The sequence below is a fragment of the Rhinoderma darwinii genome, chromosome 2 (assembly GCF_050947455.1).
Source record: "Rhinoderma darwinii isolate aRhiDar2 chromosome 2, aRhiDar2.hap1, whole genome shotgun sequence".
In the NCBI taxonomy this organism is placed as follows: domain Eukaryota; kingdom Metazoa; phylum Chordata; class Amphibia; order Anura; family Rhinodermatidae; genus Rhinoderma; species Rhinoderma darwinii.
This window is the reverse complement of record NC_134688.1, coordinates 111,554,646-111,571,727: the sequence shown is the minus strand read 5'-3', so window position 1 is coordinate 111,571,727 and position 17,082 is coordinate 111,554,646. Positions and strand designations below refer to the sequence as shown.

Here is a 17,082-nt window from a genome sequence, read left to right as displayed (position 1 = left end):
ATGCACCCTGCCACACTGCTAAAATTGTTCAGGAATGGTTTGAGGAACAGGACAAAAAGTTCAAGGTGTTGACTTGGTCTTAAAATTCGAGCATCTGTGGGAAGTGCAGCAAAATCCATGGAGGACCCACCTCACAACATACAGGACTTGGCGGATCTGCTGCTAATGTCTTGGCGGCAGATACCAGAGGTCTTGTGAAATAGATGCATCAAGAGACAAGAGCTGTTTTGGCGGCACGAGGGCGACCTACACAATATTAGGTGGGTGCTTTTAATGTTATGGCTGATCAGAGTATAGATATTTATGCTGTCAGACTCCCTCCCAGCTGGATCTCCACAAAAAGAAACAGCACCTTCCAAAAGCAGTTCGAACAGCTACTCACACAGCCAACCAGATCCTTATTCTGTACTGACGAAGAGCAACAACTCTGAAACAATGTTGTCTACAGAGGGGTGTTTGATTTGGCTGATAACCTTAGACATGTTTAAAGGGGTTGTACCAGAATCAACAATTATCACCTATCCTGAACCCCCATTACCCCTTACTACATGAACGCAGTGAAGTGGAGCTTGAATGGATGCATCCGCACTGCCGCTCCAATTAAAGTCTATGGGAATGACAGAAACAGCCCAGTACAGCGCTCGGCTGTTTCCTTCAATCTCAGACACTGCTCGACCGCCATCATCGGTTGAGCAGTAAAAGGGATTAGGGAGGTTCAGGATGAAGGTCCTAACTATCAATTATCACCTATTCTGTGGACAAGTGATAATCGTCGATTCTGGTAAACCCCTTTAAAGAGGATCGGTCACTAATTTATTAATGCACAATTTCTAATCTGATAGGCGCTGATAGTTCCAGTGAAAATTGTATCCAAAAACATTTATTTAAAAAAAAAAAAGTTATGAGCTATTTTCTAAATATGCAAATGAGGCTATACTAGCCGAAGGGGAGGTAATGCTGCTCTCTCTGTGGGCGGTGTTTGTGTTATCTGCAGGACGCTGTCCAATCAGTGTCATACTGCTTCTCCCCTTCCCTGCAGAGCATGATCTCAGCTTAAATCGTGAGATCATGCCTTGTTTACACTTCTGGCCGTAGATTCTTAACACATCGCCTAAGCAGTCATCCAGGAAGACGGTCACAGCCCTCACTGCCGAATAAGAATCAAGAATGCATCCAGATGCCATTTTTTTTCGTCGTTCCTTCATGTTCACCTGTTCATTTAGGCTACATCCAGACGAGCCTGTCAGATTTGCGCACTTTTTTCCTACAGTTCTTGTCCATGTGCGTTGCATATTGGCATCAGTGTGCTTTGTGTGTGGCATGAGTTTTTTACATCTGTGCAAGCACTTCATTTTTATTTTTTTCTTACATTTATTTCTCTGATTATCTATGTATTTGATTAGTGAAACACAGACAACACACGGATGTTGTTGGTTGTGCTGTCTGTGGCTTTCACGCACCCATAGACTTTAATGGGCGACTAGGTGCGTGAAAATGCACCAATATAGGACATGCAGTAAGTTTCACGCAACGGACACCCTCAAGCACGTCTGAATAGCCCCATTGAAATCAATGGACCAGAGTGCTGTTAGTTATTTAAACGCACAGCACACGGACGAGTATTACGCTCATCTGAATGAGCCCTAAGGGTCTGCTTTAATTTAACAAAAGTGTGTCAATTTAAGCTTGAGCTCAACGGTAACATGAAAACCTAGCCGGGAGAAAAGTTTCAAGCAACCATAAAACCATTTTCAATAAGTCTAAATTTTGGATATAGTTACATGGTGGCTAGGGATTTTTTTTTTTATCCCACATAGGGAACCATTGGAGTTGTGTCGCAACTGTGATTGTCCAAAATTTGAGCTCGGATTCATCTTACGGTCATATAAAGCACATACGTTATTGCAAATGGAAATAGGTCACCGCTGGCAGTGGTTTTTGCGGCTGGGCAGCCAAAGGAACTATTCAGATTCTAACAAGCCCAGCGCCAGCTGAATAGAGTCTGAAGGAATGGGGAACACTTCACTTTCCCTTGCAATAAAAATAATTATTGGGTGAAATACAAACACGTACATTTTTATTTATTTTCAATTCCCTCGGCTATTTTGACACTTCTCACCCCACTTACATAGAACACTGCCATGCTCAGTACCAACTTTATTATCATGAGGGACTAAAGTTTTAGTCCTGGAAAAGACTAAATAAATGTGGGTCTGAGCATAGCAGCGTTGTATACATGGTGGGCCATTTATATGGATACGCCTAAATAAAATGGGAATGGTTGGTGATATTAACTTCTTGTTTGTGGCACATTAGTATATGGGAGGGGGAAACTTTTCAAGCTGGGTGTTGACCATGGCGGCCATTTTGAAGTTGGCCATTTTGTATCCAACTTTCGTTTTTTCAATGGGAAGAGGGTCATGTGACACATCAAACTTATCGAGAATTTCACAAGAAAAACAATGGTGTGCTTGGTTTTAACGTTACTTTATTCTTTCATGAGTTATTTACAAGTTTCTGACCACTTATAAAATGTGTTCAAAGTGCTGCCCATTGTGTTGGATTGTCAATGCAACCCTCTTCTCCCACTCTTCACACACTGATAGCAACACCGCAGAAGAAATGCTAGCACAGGCTTCCAGTATCCGTAGTTTCAGTTGCTGCACATCTCGTATCTTCACAGCATAGACAATTGCCTTCAGATGACCCCCAAAGATAAAAGTCTAAGGGGGTCAGATCGGGAGGCATTTCTTCTGCGGTGTTGCTATCAGTGTGTGAAGAGTGGAAGAAGAGGGTTGCATTGACAATCCAACACAATGGGCAGCACTTTGAACACATTTTATAAGTGGTCAGAAACTTGTAAATAACTCATGAAAGAATAAAGTAACGTTAAAACCAAGCACACCATTGTTTTTCTTGTGAAATTCTCGATAAGTTTGATCTGTCACATGACCCTCTTCCCATTGAAAAAACTAAAGTTGGATACAAAATGGCCAACTTCAAAATGGCCGCCATGGTCAACACCCAGCTTGAAAAGTTTCCCCCCTCCCATATACTAATGTGCCACAAACAGGAAGTAAATATCACCAACCATTCCCATTTTATTTAGGTGTATCCATATAAATGGCCCACCCTGTAGATTAAATGACACATACAACACAGCACATAAGTCTTGTATGAAGCATTCTTAGTCCACTCCGCTTGTTGCATCTCCGCTGTAGGAGAACATTACATCCTACAGCGCTGGCTCCTATACTGTAATACATTGAAATCAAATCATTCAGAAAAACAATTATAATCATTTTTCTTGCATAAATTGTATACTTTAAAGATGATCTGCTACTAGGTCATATAAATTGAACTGTTTTACTGACCTGAATAACGATGTCTCCCTGATTCCAGCAATGTTTTTCTTTTTTTCCTGGACCCCTCCGTTCCAGAGATATGGCCCCCTGTTGTGTTTGACCCCTATATGCTAATTTGCTGTAGTTAGCCAACAGGGCTTGAACTACACACATGCTGCCTTCAGCTCATTGGTCAGCATCAGAGGAAGCCAGCTCCACCCCATTGGTTAATTACCGCAAATTAGCATATACACAACAGGTGGCTCTCTCTCTCTGCAATGGAGGGGTGCAGGGAAAAAAGAAAAACAGCGCTGGAATCACGGAGACAGCGCTGTCCAGGTCAGTTAACGATATATGACCTAGTGACTGGTCCTCTCTAAGGTCGGTTTCAATCGGTATTGTGCGAAAAAGAAATCGGATCACTTTGCGTTGTAGAAATGACCCGGGAAAAAAATAATAATAATCAGACTTGTCCTATTTTATGCATTTACGGACTGTCCTCCTATACTTATTATTGTAAGCATGGTCCACAAATGCGAAGGACACTCCGCCGAATAAATACTGTACGGTCGTGTGATGAGGCCTCTCCAGAACATTTCATGATTAGGTCTATGATACTAAAATGATCGGTTCCAACAAATGTAGATATGTTCTGCCAGTCGTAGGAGTTGTTTTTAATGTTTTTCTTGTTTTAACAGGTCGTCAGGTTTCCATTTTCTGTTACTGGATAGAATAGTGAAGTGACGATTCTGGCCGTCAAAAAGCAACTGAAACCTGCCTGAAAATAACTAATAAGTGTGAACAGAGCCTATGGGATCCATCAGGATCAGTTAAGGTCCTTTACATAACAGATCACAATGGATCTGTCTTAGCTCTGGTAAAGTCGGAACAGATTACACCGGTATTAACTGCGCAAAATGGACATGAATAAAATGATTTTCCAGATGGAATATATCAGAATGAGTGGCAGGAGGGCACATTGCCCGGTCTATGGGCAGCTTTCTCCTCTCCAGTATGTGAGAGCTGGGAGGCTGCAGAGTCATGTGAGGACAGGAACAGGAGAGCTGTATATGAGGGATGATAGTAGAATGCCTATTATATAACGCGGGTCGCTCCATCCAGACTACTAGCCCTAGCGCACCAAGCCGGGTACCGTGCCACAGGTTGCTGCTGCCTGGACCGTATCCCACAGAATAGGAACCGACACATCAGCGCTCTGCAGCATTTACTCCGGTCAGAGCCACTTCAAGGAAAACCCGACAACCGACCACGACCGATCCCACACCGTGCGCTGGCCCGGAGCACTCAGACAGGCGCCTCACCCAGTGAATGGCTTCATCTATACACATATCAATGTCTCTGCTTTCCCGTAAGCTCCTCTCACCTTTCTGGGCTCCTCCTTTTCCAGGAGCTTCATTCACGCCCGGATACTCTACTAACGTTGACCCGTAGATTCTCCGTCCCGCCCGCTCCGGGGCCCGCGGTGTCCGGCGGCGACTTTACCGGAGCTGAACCGGCCCCGGCAACAACTTCCGGGGCAGCTGCCAAGCGACAGGAGTGAGAGACGAACGTAGAGCAATCCACGAAAATCTAAGACAGGGGCAGATGAGCGTGGAGCGGATCGAACGGGGGAGATGAGTGTGTGCTGGAGCGCTGTCTCATGTGGTCCTCCAGTCACATGGTGTGTGGTCGTATTTCAGGACTTTATGTATTTATTTTGGCAAACACAGGATTGGATCCCAACAATAGCTTTTCCAAAGGAACCATTTTCCTGTAGCCGGGATTTTTCCCGTTTTTTTGGCTTTGGCAAAACAGGACCAGGGAGTCAGATATGACAATGACGTGTAATAAATGAGCCATTGCCGTTGGTAACGGGTGACAACTTCATGACTCTTTTGCAGCGAGATTTTAGCTGCCATATGGAAACTACACCATGGAAAACTGTTTGCACATAATTCGCATACTCCCGTACGACAGCCGTAGCGCTCCAATAAACCGCACCAACCAATGATTATATTAGGGGGAAATAATGGGTGAGATTTATTAATACCGGCACCTGTCCTCTGCAAAAGGCGCCAAATGAATCAACTGTTGATGAATTTAAACAACGCCGGTCGGATCTGGCACGGTTGATCACCACCTTTCTAAGGGTATGTTCACACGGCTTATTTACAGACGTAATTCGGGCGTTGTACGCCTCGATTTACGTCCGAATATGCGGCTCGATAGCGTTGTCAAACATCTGCCCATTCATTAGAATGGGTCTTACGATGTTCTGTGCACACGGTAATTTTTTTTACGCCCCGCTGCCAAAAATCGGGGCCTAAAACAGATGCCCGCGTCAAAGACGTGCCTGTCACTTCTTCAGACGTAAATGGAGCCGTTTTCCATGGACTCCATGGAAAACCAGCTCCATTTAACGTCTGTAATGGACGCCGCAAAAAGCGCCTCAACATGCCATTACGGCTTAAATTACGGAGCGGATTTCTCCTGAAAACAGCACCGTAATTTCAGCTGTTACGGACGCTGCCGTGTGAACATACCCTAAGCAGGAAAATGTTAACCCCTTGCCCCAGCTATTTTTTGGTTTTTCATTTTTGTTTTTTCCTCCCTGCCTTCTAAAAGCCAGAACTTTTTTATTTTTCAATCCACGTAACAATATAAGGGCTTGTTTTTTTGCGTTATAGTTTTTAATGACACAGTTTAATGTACCATATAATATAGTAGGAAACTAAAATAAAAATGTGAATAAAACATTTTTCCCCGATGGTATTTTGGGTTTTGTTTTCACAACATTCACCGTGCGGTAAAAACATCATGTTTACTTTTAGGGTATGTTCACACGCAGTGTTTTCAGACGTTTTTCAGGTCATAAACGTCCCAAAAAACGGCTGAAAAATCGGAAGCAGAACGCCTCCAAACATCTTCCCATTGATTTCAATGGAAAAATGGCGTTCTGTTCTGATGGGGCGTTTTTGATGTAGCGGTATGAGGACTCGTTTTTTTGGCACAATGTCGTTTTTATTGGTACAACTTTGGGGTAAATACAACTTTTTATTCCATTTTTTTTACAGCATTCACCCTGCGGGTTAAATAATGTGATATTGTAATAGTTGAGACTTTTAAGGATGAAGCAATATCAATTGTTTAGCCGTTTAAAAAAAAAAAAAATTGGGGTCGTCCCAGGGGACTTGAACAAGCGATTGTTCAATTGCTGGTACAATATACTGCAATCCTATGTATCTTTACTGGCTCTTATTAAGCTCTGACACCGCTTTCTAGGAGCACAAAGATGACAGACCAGGGAGCTTTCCTTAGGGCCCCAAGCTGCCATGACAACAATCGGCACCCCGCAATAGTGTTGCCAGGTGGCCAATGAGATGATGGAGGGGGCCACCCCTCTAACGGCTTTCATGCCGTAGTCGCTATTGACCATGGCATCTAAGCGATTAAACGGTTGGGATCGGAGTTATCCCTGATCCTGGCCGTTACAGTGACATATCAGCATTAACATACAGCTGACGCCCGCTGAGTATGAAGTGGGCTCAGCCCATAAGCCCCCCCCCCCCCCCCGAACCATTCTCCCCCTTCCTGGCCATGACGTACAGTTACATCAAATGTCTGGAAGGGGTTCAAGCAGATTTATCATCTGAATGTGCTGCCATATTTAATCAGGGCAGCGTATTACAGAGACAGGTCCGCTGTACTATATATTAGTGCAAATGGTACAAAAAAAATGAATGGGGAAGATCTATGAAAGCAGTCTAACAGAAATAAATGCCTTTGATGCCCAAAGCAACCAATCACAGCTTTCATTTATTACATTTATTATTGTGATTGGTTGCGATGAGCAACAAAGGCCGTTTTTTTTCTGTTAGACAGATTTCATGAATCTCCACCATTGTGCTGCCTGGCTAATAGCAAATTACAAACAATACAGTGGAACTCATAGCTATGTCATCAATACATTGCAACAGCCCCTCAGCTCTGTTCATTCATGGATAGACAGCAGGCACCATGAACACCACATGTATCTTGATAGTGCTGAGAACGCATAAGTGTGGATTTTGATTTCGCCCACATTTGTTCTCCACCATGTTCTTATACAGAGTGATCCTTAGACCGGGTTCCCACAGAGCGTAAACGCGGAATTCTGTGCGGAAATTTCGCAGCATTTACAGTAGCAGCAAAGTGAATGAGATTTAGAAAATCTCATGCCCACGCTGCGGGGAAAAACGCAGCGTAAACGTTAATAAATTGACCTGCGGTGCAGAATTCAAATCCACAGCATGCCAATTTATGCTGCATTTTCCTTGAATTTCTGTTGCAGGTTTTCCCCATTGAATTCAATGGGAATGCAAATCCCGCAACGGAAAGCCAAGTGTTGCAACTTTTGCGGTGGAATCGCAGCGATTCTGCCGCAAATATCGCAACTCAGGAAAAAAAAAATCATACCCAGAACTCCCTGCTCCTTCCTCAAGTCCGGCCTCCTGAGATGACGTTGTATCCTATGTGACCGCTGCAGCGAATCACAGCCTGCAGAGTCACTTGGCCTGCAACGTCATCTTAGGAGGCCGGACTACGTGCAGAAGAGAAGGGGGGGGGGGGGTAAATATGATTTGTTTTTGGGTTTATTTCCTAGCGGAAATGCTGGCTGAAAGACCGCACATTTTATAACTCTTCTTAGTCCCTCGCTTTTTTCAGACCATTTTCAAAACGCTCTACATAGGGTAAATTGCCACACATGCTCCATTTTATTGCACATTTTTCTTCGTAAATGTTCCCTAGAGCAGCAACAGCTGTACAGCCCTGTAGGGTACTTGATCCTCTGTTGGTGCAGACTTGTAGACAACCGGCAAGGTAAACTTATGTCAAGAATTTGGGCTTCTGGTGAGTAGAAAGGTAAGAAAATAAGTCTCGCATAGTAGTGTATGCGCTTCATAGTATCTTCTTGTCTAAGAACAAAGCAAAATTGAATCTTTGTCCGCTAATCCCCTGACTATTGTTTCGTGTAAATATCTTCTAATGTTTGGGAAACAAGAAATATCATATTAAGAACATTTAGACACTTAACCCCTTAAGGACTGCCTGTGCGCCTTTTCACGATGGTCTTTAAGGGCTCCTCTGCCACAGCGCCGTGAAAAGGTGTCTAAAGATAGCCGGGCTCCTGCTGTAATGGGCGAGATCAACGTTAGCTTTGATCCCACCCGTTAACCCCCAGGGTATGTTCACACGGCCTATTTTCGACCGTTTTTCGGGCCGTAAACGTTGATTTCAATAGGAAAACGGCGTTCTGTTCCGACTGAGCATTTTTCGCAACGTTTTTTTACGCGTAAAAAAATCGCCGCAAAAAGGAAGTGCAGGACACTCCTTGGGATGTTTTTGGAGCCGTTTTCCATAGACTCTATTGAAAAAAAGCTCCAAACACGGTCGTAAAAAACGCAGAGAAAATCGCGAGTGGCACAAAAAACGTCTGAAAATCAGGAGCCGTTTTCTCTTGAAAACAGCTCCGTATTTTGAGACGTTTTTTGACTCTGCGTGTGAACATACCCTCAGATGCCATGGTCAACAGTGGCATCTAAATGGTTTCAGAGGGAGGCGGTCGCGATATGATCGCAGGGTGCTGCATGTTTCCATGGCAGCCGAAGGGCGTTAAAACGGCAGGACCTAATAGAATGCCTGTAAGTTATACACTGACCGCATAATACACTGCAATACAGAAGTAACGCAGTCTATTATAAAAGCGATGAAACAAATCACATAGTAAAGTCCCATAGTGATACTAAAAGGAAAGTAAAAAATAGTTTAATAAAGTTACTTATAAATCAAAAACCCCAAGAAAATAAAGCCTACTTTTCCCCCTTTCAAAACGCTTTATTATTAAAAAAAAAAAAAAATTTAGGAGCTACAAATATTTGGTATCGCCCCGCGTCGATAAGGACGCAAACTAAAATTAAAAAAAGACAGAATTGCTGTTTTCTGTTCATCCTACCGTCCAAAAAACACAGTAAAAAAAATAAAAATCAACCAAGAAGTCGTATGTACCCCAAAATGGGAGCAATAAAAAATCCAAGTTTCCCCGCAAAGAATAATCCCTCACAGCTACGTTGTCCGAAAAATAAAAAAGTTATGGCTTTCAGAATATGGCGACACAAAAAAAATATTTCAAAAAAATATATTCTGCAAAATGAGTCAAACATCAAAAAAAATACATAAATATACATGTTATTTATGCCACACGGTAAACAGTGTAAATTTAAGATGTAAAAAAGAATGGTGAATGGTGGTTTTTTTTTCCCCAATACCCCCCAAAAAGTTATTCAAGATCTTTGAATACCCCAAATTTTGGACAGTGATGTCAGGGCTTTCAACTATGGAGTCCCTAGCCAGAGATTCGCAAACGATATGGCCAGGACTCCTATCTTGGGAAAGCCCTTGACATATATGGACAGTGACGTCAGGGGCTTTAAACTACATAATCCCCAGCCAGAGCATTAGAAGCCCTCTGGCTGGGGACCGGAGGAGCTCCTGACGTCACTGCCCATGTATGAACAGTAATGTCGAGGGCTTCTCCCGACCCGGAGTTAAAAGACCCTGACATCACTGTACATGGGCTTCTCTAGTCCCGCAGTCCCTGGCCAGAGCACTACCAATGCTCTTGCCAGGGACTCTGTAGTTAAGGGCCTCTGACATCACTGTCCATACTCACTGTCCATACACGGACAGTGACATCAGGGGCTTCCCCAGGGTCTAACGCTACAGGACGCTCTTCCCGGGGATTCCAGACCTGTGAAAGCCCCCCAAAGTATATGTTTAACGTATACCTGTGACTGATGCCATACAGTGGCATCAGTCACAAATAGGCTCCCAAGTATACCGCGTGGTAGAAGTTTTGTTTTTTTGCGGGATCCCTCAGGATGGAATAGCGTAGTAAACTGTTATTCCAGCCTCCAAATAAAAAGGTATACCACCCCGACGGAGGCCAAAAAGACACTCTTCAGGACTACTTCGGGCTAATGGAGCCCTATGGACACATTAAGCGTGTACGTAGGGCCAAAACGTATTATGAACAGGCCCTTATACCTACAGAGTGTTCCTGCATTTTGCATTTGTTTGCTTAAACCCTAGACGACCACAATATGTATACAGGGACTCCCTGTGCCGCCATATAGCTTTCCGTCAGGGGCCTTATGTGGGAGATAGAAGCAAATATTCTAGGGGAAAATACATCCATAATACAGCATCTGATGGAGCATGACACTTTTTTTTCTATTGGATTTGTATAGATTCCAACAGAAAAACAAAACAATATGTGCCTTTGTATGGCCTCATGCATCTCTATAGGTGCCCTATTACAGCACCGTACAACACAGAGCTATAATATGGTCGTATGCATAAGGACCAACTCGAAGTGAAATGGCTTTTTTGGAGAGACGGGGGAAGATTTATTAAGACTGACATTTCATACACAAGCCTTAATATACAGATCGCTGAAGTAAGGTACGCCAAATGTAATATATTAGGCGCATCTCTGGCCATTCGTGTGCCAGAGAATGAAGTCTATGCCAGCTAGGAGCTGCGTAGATTTGCGCTATTACTTACACCAGTTTCCAGAGTGAATTATAGTAAATTTGTCAAACCGTGGATGGTCTCTGCCGTTTTCCCACTTTTTAGAAAAACTAAAACAAAAGTTGCACTTTTCCCCGCAAATTTTGTGCCGTTTGCGACTTTTCTACGCCAGAAAACGGGTGGAAAAGTATATAGATTCCCTTAGTCTTTCGTTTAAGTTAGTTTAGCTTTAGTTGGAAATAAAAAACATTTTAAAAAAAACACCATCCTGGGAAATCTCACTCCCTAATCAAACTGCTGGTTCCTGCCAAATGCATGAGCGCACCATTCAGAAGACATTCAACGGCCCTCCAGGACATTGTTTTGCATGTTCCACTGATGTAGTGCGGTCACTTTGCCTTCACAATCCCAGTACAAGTTTGGAAATGTAGAAGAATTGCACCGAATACTCGGCAGTACTGTAATAAAGCAATAATCACTTTCAGACTTAATTGTAACACTCAGCACAATAACTAACCTGGTTGGGACATAAGAGTAAGTAATAAATTAAAATGACTAAATTACAATAATGTAGGTTGTAAATTATAATTCATTACATATAAGCGAGAGTTAAGAGCAATATAGAAAATAAACTTGGTGCAATATATATTGATGGATGTGACAGCCGAGCAGAGATTTGCACCATGTATGAGGAATGATTGAGCACTTTTGCCAACTTGATAGGAAATCTGTGTGAATGTAAAATTCTTCCTCTTTTCTCACAGGAAAGGGAAGGACTGGAACGCGACTGAACAACAAGTTGGAGGTTTGAGAATGGTTTAGATCTTTTTGTAAAAAAAGGTTTATTTTGCTATTTTGTAACAAAACAAAATCGATAAAAAGGAGATACACAATTCAGATCCACCCACTCGCTGGGTTAAATAGGAATCGGAAAAATAATAGTATACATCTTACTGATCAGAGGTGTAACATTGTTACCCAGAAAAGCCTAAGTATGTTGAATAATAGGTCATAATTTTACTGTAAAGGTAAGGCTGGATTTACACGAGCATGTGCGTTTTGCATGCGCAAAAAACGCTGCGTTTTGCGTGCGTCATTACCATAATGCACGGCTGCGTGATTTTCGCGCAGCCGCCATCATTACGACACTCTGTATGTTTGTAAACAGAAAAGCACGTGGTGCTTTTCTGTTTTCAATCTTTTTACTGCTGTTGCACGAATCACGCGCGTCCCACGGAAGTGCTTCCGAGTGGTGCGCGTGACTTCAATGGGTGCGTGATAAGCGGGAAACGCAGAACTATAGGACATATCGTGAGTTTTACGCAGCGGACACCCGCTGCATAAATATCACGGACTGTCTGCACGGCCCCATAGACTAATATAGGTACGTGCGAGGCGCGTGAAAATCACGCGCGTTGCACGGACGTATATCACGTTCGTGTAAGTCTGCCCTAAAGAGGAGCGTAAGGATATATAATAAAAGTATGTTTCTGCGACTAATTAAATTCATTTATTTCAAATGTCATTATTTATTTTTTTAAATTGCATTGCGGTATGAATTTCTTTTTAATAGTTTATTTACATTTTTTCTTTGATTTTTAGATTACTTTTTTGTAAACATATGCTGTCATATGTCAATATGACCGTACAATGCAGCCTGTGCATGTAAAGTATGCCCCAAAACAGGGGTCTCAAACTTGGCCGGGTCAATGGGCCGCACATAGAAAAAAAAATGTGAAGTTGACTGGCCACATTACTTTCAAATTTGATACAATACAAAATTGTTAATCAATTAGTTATTTGAACTATTATTAGGGTATGTGCACACGATAGCTGCCTTTTACGTCTGAAATTACAGACTGTTTTCAGGAGAAAACAGCTCCGTCATTTCAGACGTAATTGCTCCACCTCACATTTTGCGAGGCGTCTTTGACGGCCGTAAATTTGAGCTGTTCTTCATTAAATTCGATGAAAAACGGCTCAAATTACGTCCAAAGAAGTGTCCTGCACTTCTTTGACAAGGCAGTCATTTTACGCGTCGTCGTTTGACAGCTGTCAAACGACGACGCGTAAATTACAGGTCGTCGGCAAACCCATTCAAATGAATGGGCAGATGTTTGCCGACGTATTGTAGCCGTATTTTCAGGCATAAATCGAGGCATAATACGCCTCGTTTACGCGTGAAAATAGGTCGTGTGAACCCAGCCTAATAATACTACATTACTATAATAATACTGCTAGGTTTAAAATTGTAGAGATTTCTCCACGTGCTTATTTCAACAATCCAGTTTTCCAGTTTAAGTGTCGCTAAATGCAGTCCGGCGGCTCAGTGGGCAGCGTTTGGCAGACACATGTCAAGATTGGGCAGCCCCTTTTTAGATAGTGCCACAGTGCCCACTGTAGATACTGCCAACCCCCCTAGATAATGCCACAGAGCCCTCTGCAGGTGCTGCCACAGTCCCAGAGCAGAGCCTGTACTAGCGGCTCTGTGTCCCGCGGGCCGCAATGACTGCCCCAGGGGCCGAATGCGGCCCGCGGGCCGCGTGCTTGAGACCCCTGATCTAGACCATCTGATATTCAACTTTCATTTTACTAGCTATTCAGTCTGTTCATAAAACGTTCATACTTCAGGTATTCGCTTTAATCTCTAGATACTGAACAATGTAATAGATTATAAGGCCACCTGCACACCTAAACACCGAAAAAGGCCATACTTACAAATGGACACAGCCAGGCCAGAAATGCTGATGAAAGGGCGAGCAGGTGCTTTAAATAATAGCCACTCCCACTGGTCTTGAGGAGAGTGGTGTGTGTGTGGTGCATGGGATGTGTGGTAAGAAATAATAAATGAATAGTGTGTGTGCAAGTGTAATACTATAAGTGAAATATAGGGGGCAGTAATGAGTGAAGTGCCTCAATAGAAATAAATGGATAATGGGCCGCAAGTGTGTGAAACATGGAGGGATAGTGTATACGTCATGAGGCACAACGTGTATAGCCAGGTAGAAGCCTATTTGTGACACCTTGATAGTTCATAGAGCGGGCTACCCTGCTTGCTATGCCAAACAACAACACACCATACTCTCCCAGCATCAAAGACCCGGCTGTGTCCAAGAGAAGCAAATGTACGTGATAATGAAAAATACCTGGGGTATTAGTGATCATTTTGGCCAAAAGGACGCAAGCTCGCAATCCACGACAAGGATCCCCAGACTTGCGAGTCCTTAACTCCTTAACTGGAACAGAATGTTCCTGAAGGGAAATCCGCCGCAGCAGACCTGTCGGGAAGTGGATGAGATTTAAAAAAAAGAAAAATCTCATCCACATGCTGCTAAACATTTTCTGCACAGAAATTTAGAGCATGCTGCAGATTTTTAAATCCACTTTAAAGGCCTGATTCAGACAAGCGTATTATACGTCCGTGTGCTATCCGTTAAAAATAAAAACCAGACAGCACACGGACCCTTGCAATTTAATGGGGCTATTCACATGTCAGTCGCGCAAATCTCACTGCGTGACCTATTTTATTCCATTTTTGCGGACTACTTCGCCGATTGACTTTATGGACAGCACACGGACGACATCTGTGTGCGGTCTGTGTTTTTCACACACCAGTTACTAAACAAACAAGGAAGAAAAACACAGGAAACACTGATGCCACACGGAAAAACACATTGATCCCATACGGAACGGAAATGCATGAAACTACGGTTTGTCTTTTGCGGACGCAAAATGTACACATTGAAAGATTGAAAATTCACACTGCAGATCAACATCCACATTTTCCACAGATTATTTTTTTTGTTTGCGGCGTGTGGATAGGATTTGTCCTAATAACATCTGCTTTGTTGCTACTGTAATGTGCTGCTGCATTTCTCTCCCATGTGGGGAAGAATTCCCAACGCTTAAACGGAACTTTGCATTGTTGTAGTGTAGTTTGTATAAATACCAAATCTGGTCTTTGTCTATGCACTTCGCCTTTAATATTATGTTGTTGTGTCGTCTGCTTGCCATTTTATCCCCCTAGGTGGCGTTCTTCAGGAGATACAAGTCCAGTCTGTGTACTTAACTGTTCTACTTATCTTTATTCCACTGTAACATTGCAACGGTTTATTTTGTAAAACGGCGTTTGATGGTTGGCTGGTCCTGAAATTGCTAGACCAACCCTGCATGAGGGAGGAGCGCTCTTGGATCTCTGCAACGAAGTGTGAGCCAGACAGCGTCCGCCTGCCTGAGCCATGTCTAAGAACTGTGCCTCTCATACTAAGAGTAAGGCTAAGTTCACACGCCGAGTCAAAAACGGCTGAAAATATGGAGCAGTTTTCAAGGGAAAACCGCTCCTGATTTTCCAACGTTGTTTAAGCCACTTGCGATTTTCGCTGCGTTTTTTTTACGGCCGTTTTGGGAGCAGTTTTCAATAGTCAATGAAAAACGGCTCCAAAAATGTCCCAAGAAGTGACCTGCACTTCTTTTTCGTGGGCGTTTTTTCTACATGGCAGTTTTGAAAAACGGCCGCGTAAATAAACGGCCCAACAGAACGCCGTATTTCCTATGTAATTCAATGGCCAGATGTTTGGAGGCATTCTGCTTCCGATTTTTCGGCCATTTACGACCCGAAAGACGGACGAAAATAAGCCGTGTGCACATACCCTTATTGTGTCTCCGGTATTGCAGCTTGAACACTTATATAATATTCACTGGGACCCCACCGATCACCAGAACAGGGGTCCCGAACCCCCTGTTTCCCCTCACTACTCAACCGCAGTGAGGACTTAGACTTTGAACGCTTGACTGCCGCTCAATTCAAAGTAAACAGGAGATAATCTTGCTCACACAGTTTGTCAGTCTGCAGGATTATCTGCATGTTTCTGAAACAGACAGTCTTGTAAAAATCCTGCAGAGAACACAGGGGTTAATTTCCTGCCGATCTATTCCATTTTGAGACAGTGAACAGCTGAGTGGGTGGGGTGTAATAAAGGGGCGGGTCTCAATGTGTGTCCTCCTGCACACATGGCAGAGGCTTCAGCCAGTTGTCTTAGGCCATGTTCACACATAGGGTACACACTGCAGATGTTCGGTGCACAAATTCCACAGCATTCAGGGTATGTTCACACGGCCTATTTTCAGACGTAATTCGGGCGTTTTACACCTCGAATTACGCCAGAAAATACGGCTCCATTACGTCTGAAAACATCTGCCCATTGCTTGCAATGGGTTTTATGGCGTTCTGTTCAGACTAGGTGTAATTTTACGCGTCTGTCAAAAGATGGCGCGTAATAAGACGTCCGCGTCAAGAAGTGCATGTCAATTCTTGGGACGTTTTTGGGGCTGTTTTTCATTGACTCCATTGAAAAACAGCTCCAATAACGTCCGTAAAAGACGCCGCGAAAAACGAGAGTACTTGCAAAAACATCTGAAATTCAGGAGCTGTTTTCGCCTGAAAACAGCTCCGTAATCTGCTACTGCGTGTGAACATACCCTTATGGTGGTAGCAAAGTAGATGAAATTAACAAATCTCATCCACATGCTGGAGAAAAAAAAAAACATACAGAAGATGTGAAAAAATTTACTTTCTGTATGGATTTTCAATAAAATAAGATAAAAGAAGATGAAATTAAGGGAGGAAACGCTGGGATTTTTTTTTTGTGCATTTTCTATGTATAGTGTTCCTACAACCCCTGAGGTGTCTTTATATACATACTTGTAGACGGCATAAAGACAAGGAATAAGGGTATATTCAGACAATTCGATCAAAACGCAGTTTATTACTGCAAAATGTGGTGGCTTTGCGGCAATTGTAATTTACCGCACTGTCTGAAAAGAACCCCTTTCATTATAAGCTATGCTTTTAGGGTATTATTCACAGGTTAATATTTCTGGAGATTTTCAGAGCTGTAAATAAGGGAGATACAGTGGTGTTTATGGAGCAAGACAGTGAAAAACACTACTCAAATGTTCCCCCGATAGATAGATCTACATTTGCTATACAGTTGAATACTAAAGCGCTTGTACGGGATAATTAAAAGGTCAAAATCTTGAAAATGAACCAAAATTATAGTATGCACGCCTTAGTAAATTTTGTGCAATCCCTGCCCTGAAAGACACCCCCCCCCCCCCTCTAAATCTGTGCAGCTCCACCAACCACCCCATGTAGGCTTGCGTACTCATA

General features: G+C 43.0%; 1 protein-coding gene across 9 annotated transcripts in view; it reads right to left on the bottom strand.

Annotated features, from left to right (window-relative positions):
- LOC142742413 (small ribosomal subunit protein eS26) overlaps positions 1-4,866 on the bottom strand; it is a 71,801-nt gene extending 66,935 nt beyond the window's left edge. For 3 of the 9 annotated variants that reach the window (XM_075852126.1, XM_075852127.1, XM_075852128.1), the window contains exon 1: positions 4,729-4,865. In XM_075852126.1, coding sequence (XP_075708241.1) covers positions 4,729-4,761 — 33 coding nt within the window. In that variant the 5' untranslated portion in view covers positions 4,762-4,865. Of the gene's footprint in view, positions 1-4,728 lie in introns of all 9 variants that reach the window. The other 6 variants (XM_075852130.1, XM_075852131.1, XM_075852132.1 and 3 more) reach the window with 4 other exon arrangements.
- Between the last annotated feature and the right edge of the window lie 12,216 nt (positions 4,867-17,082).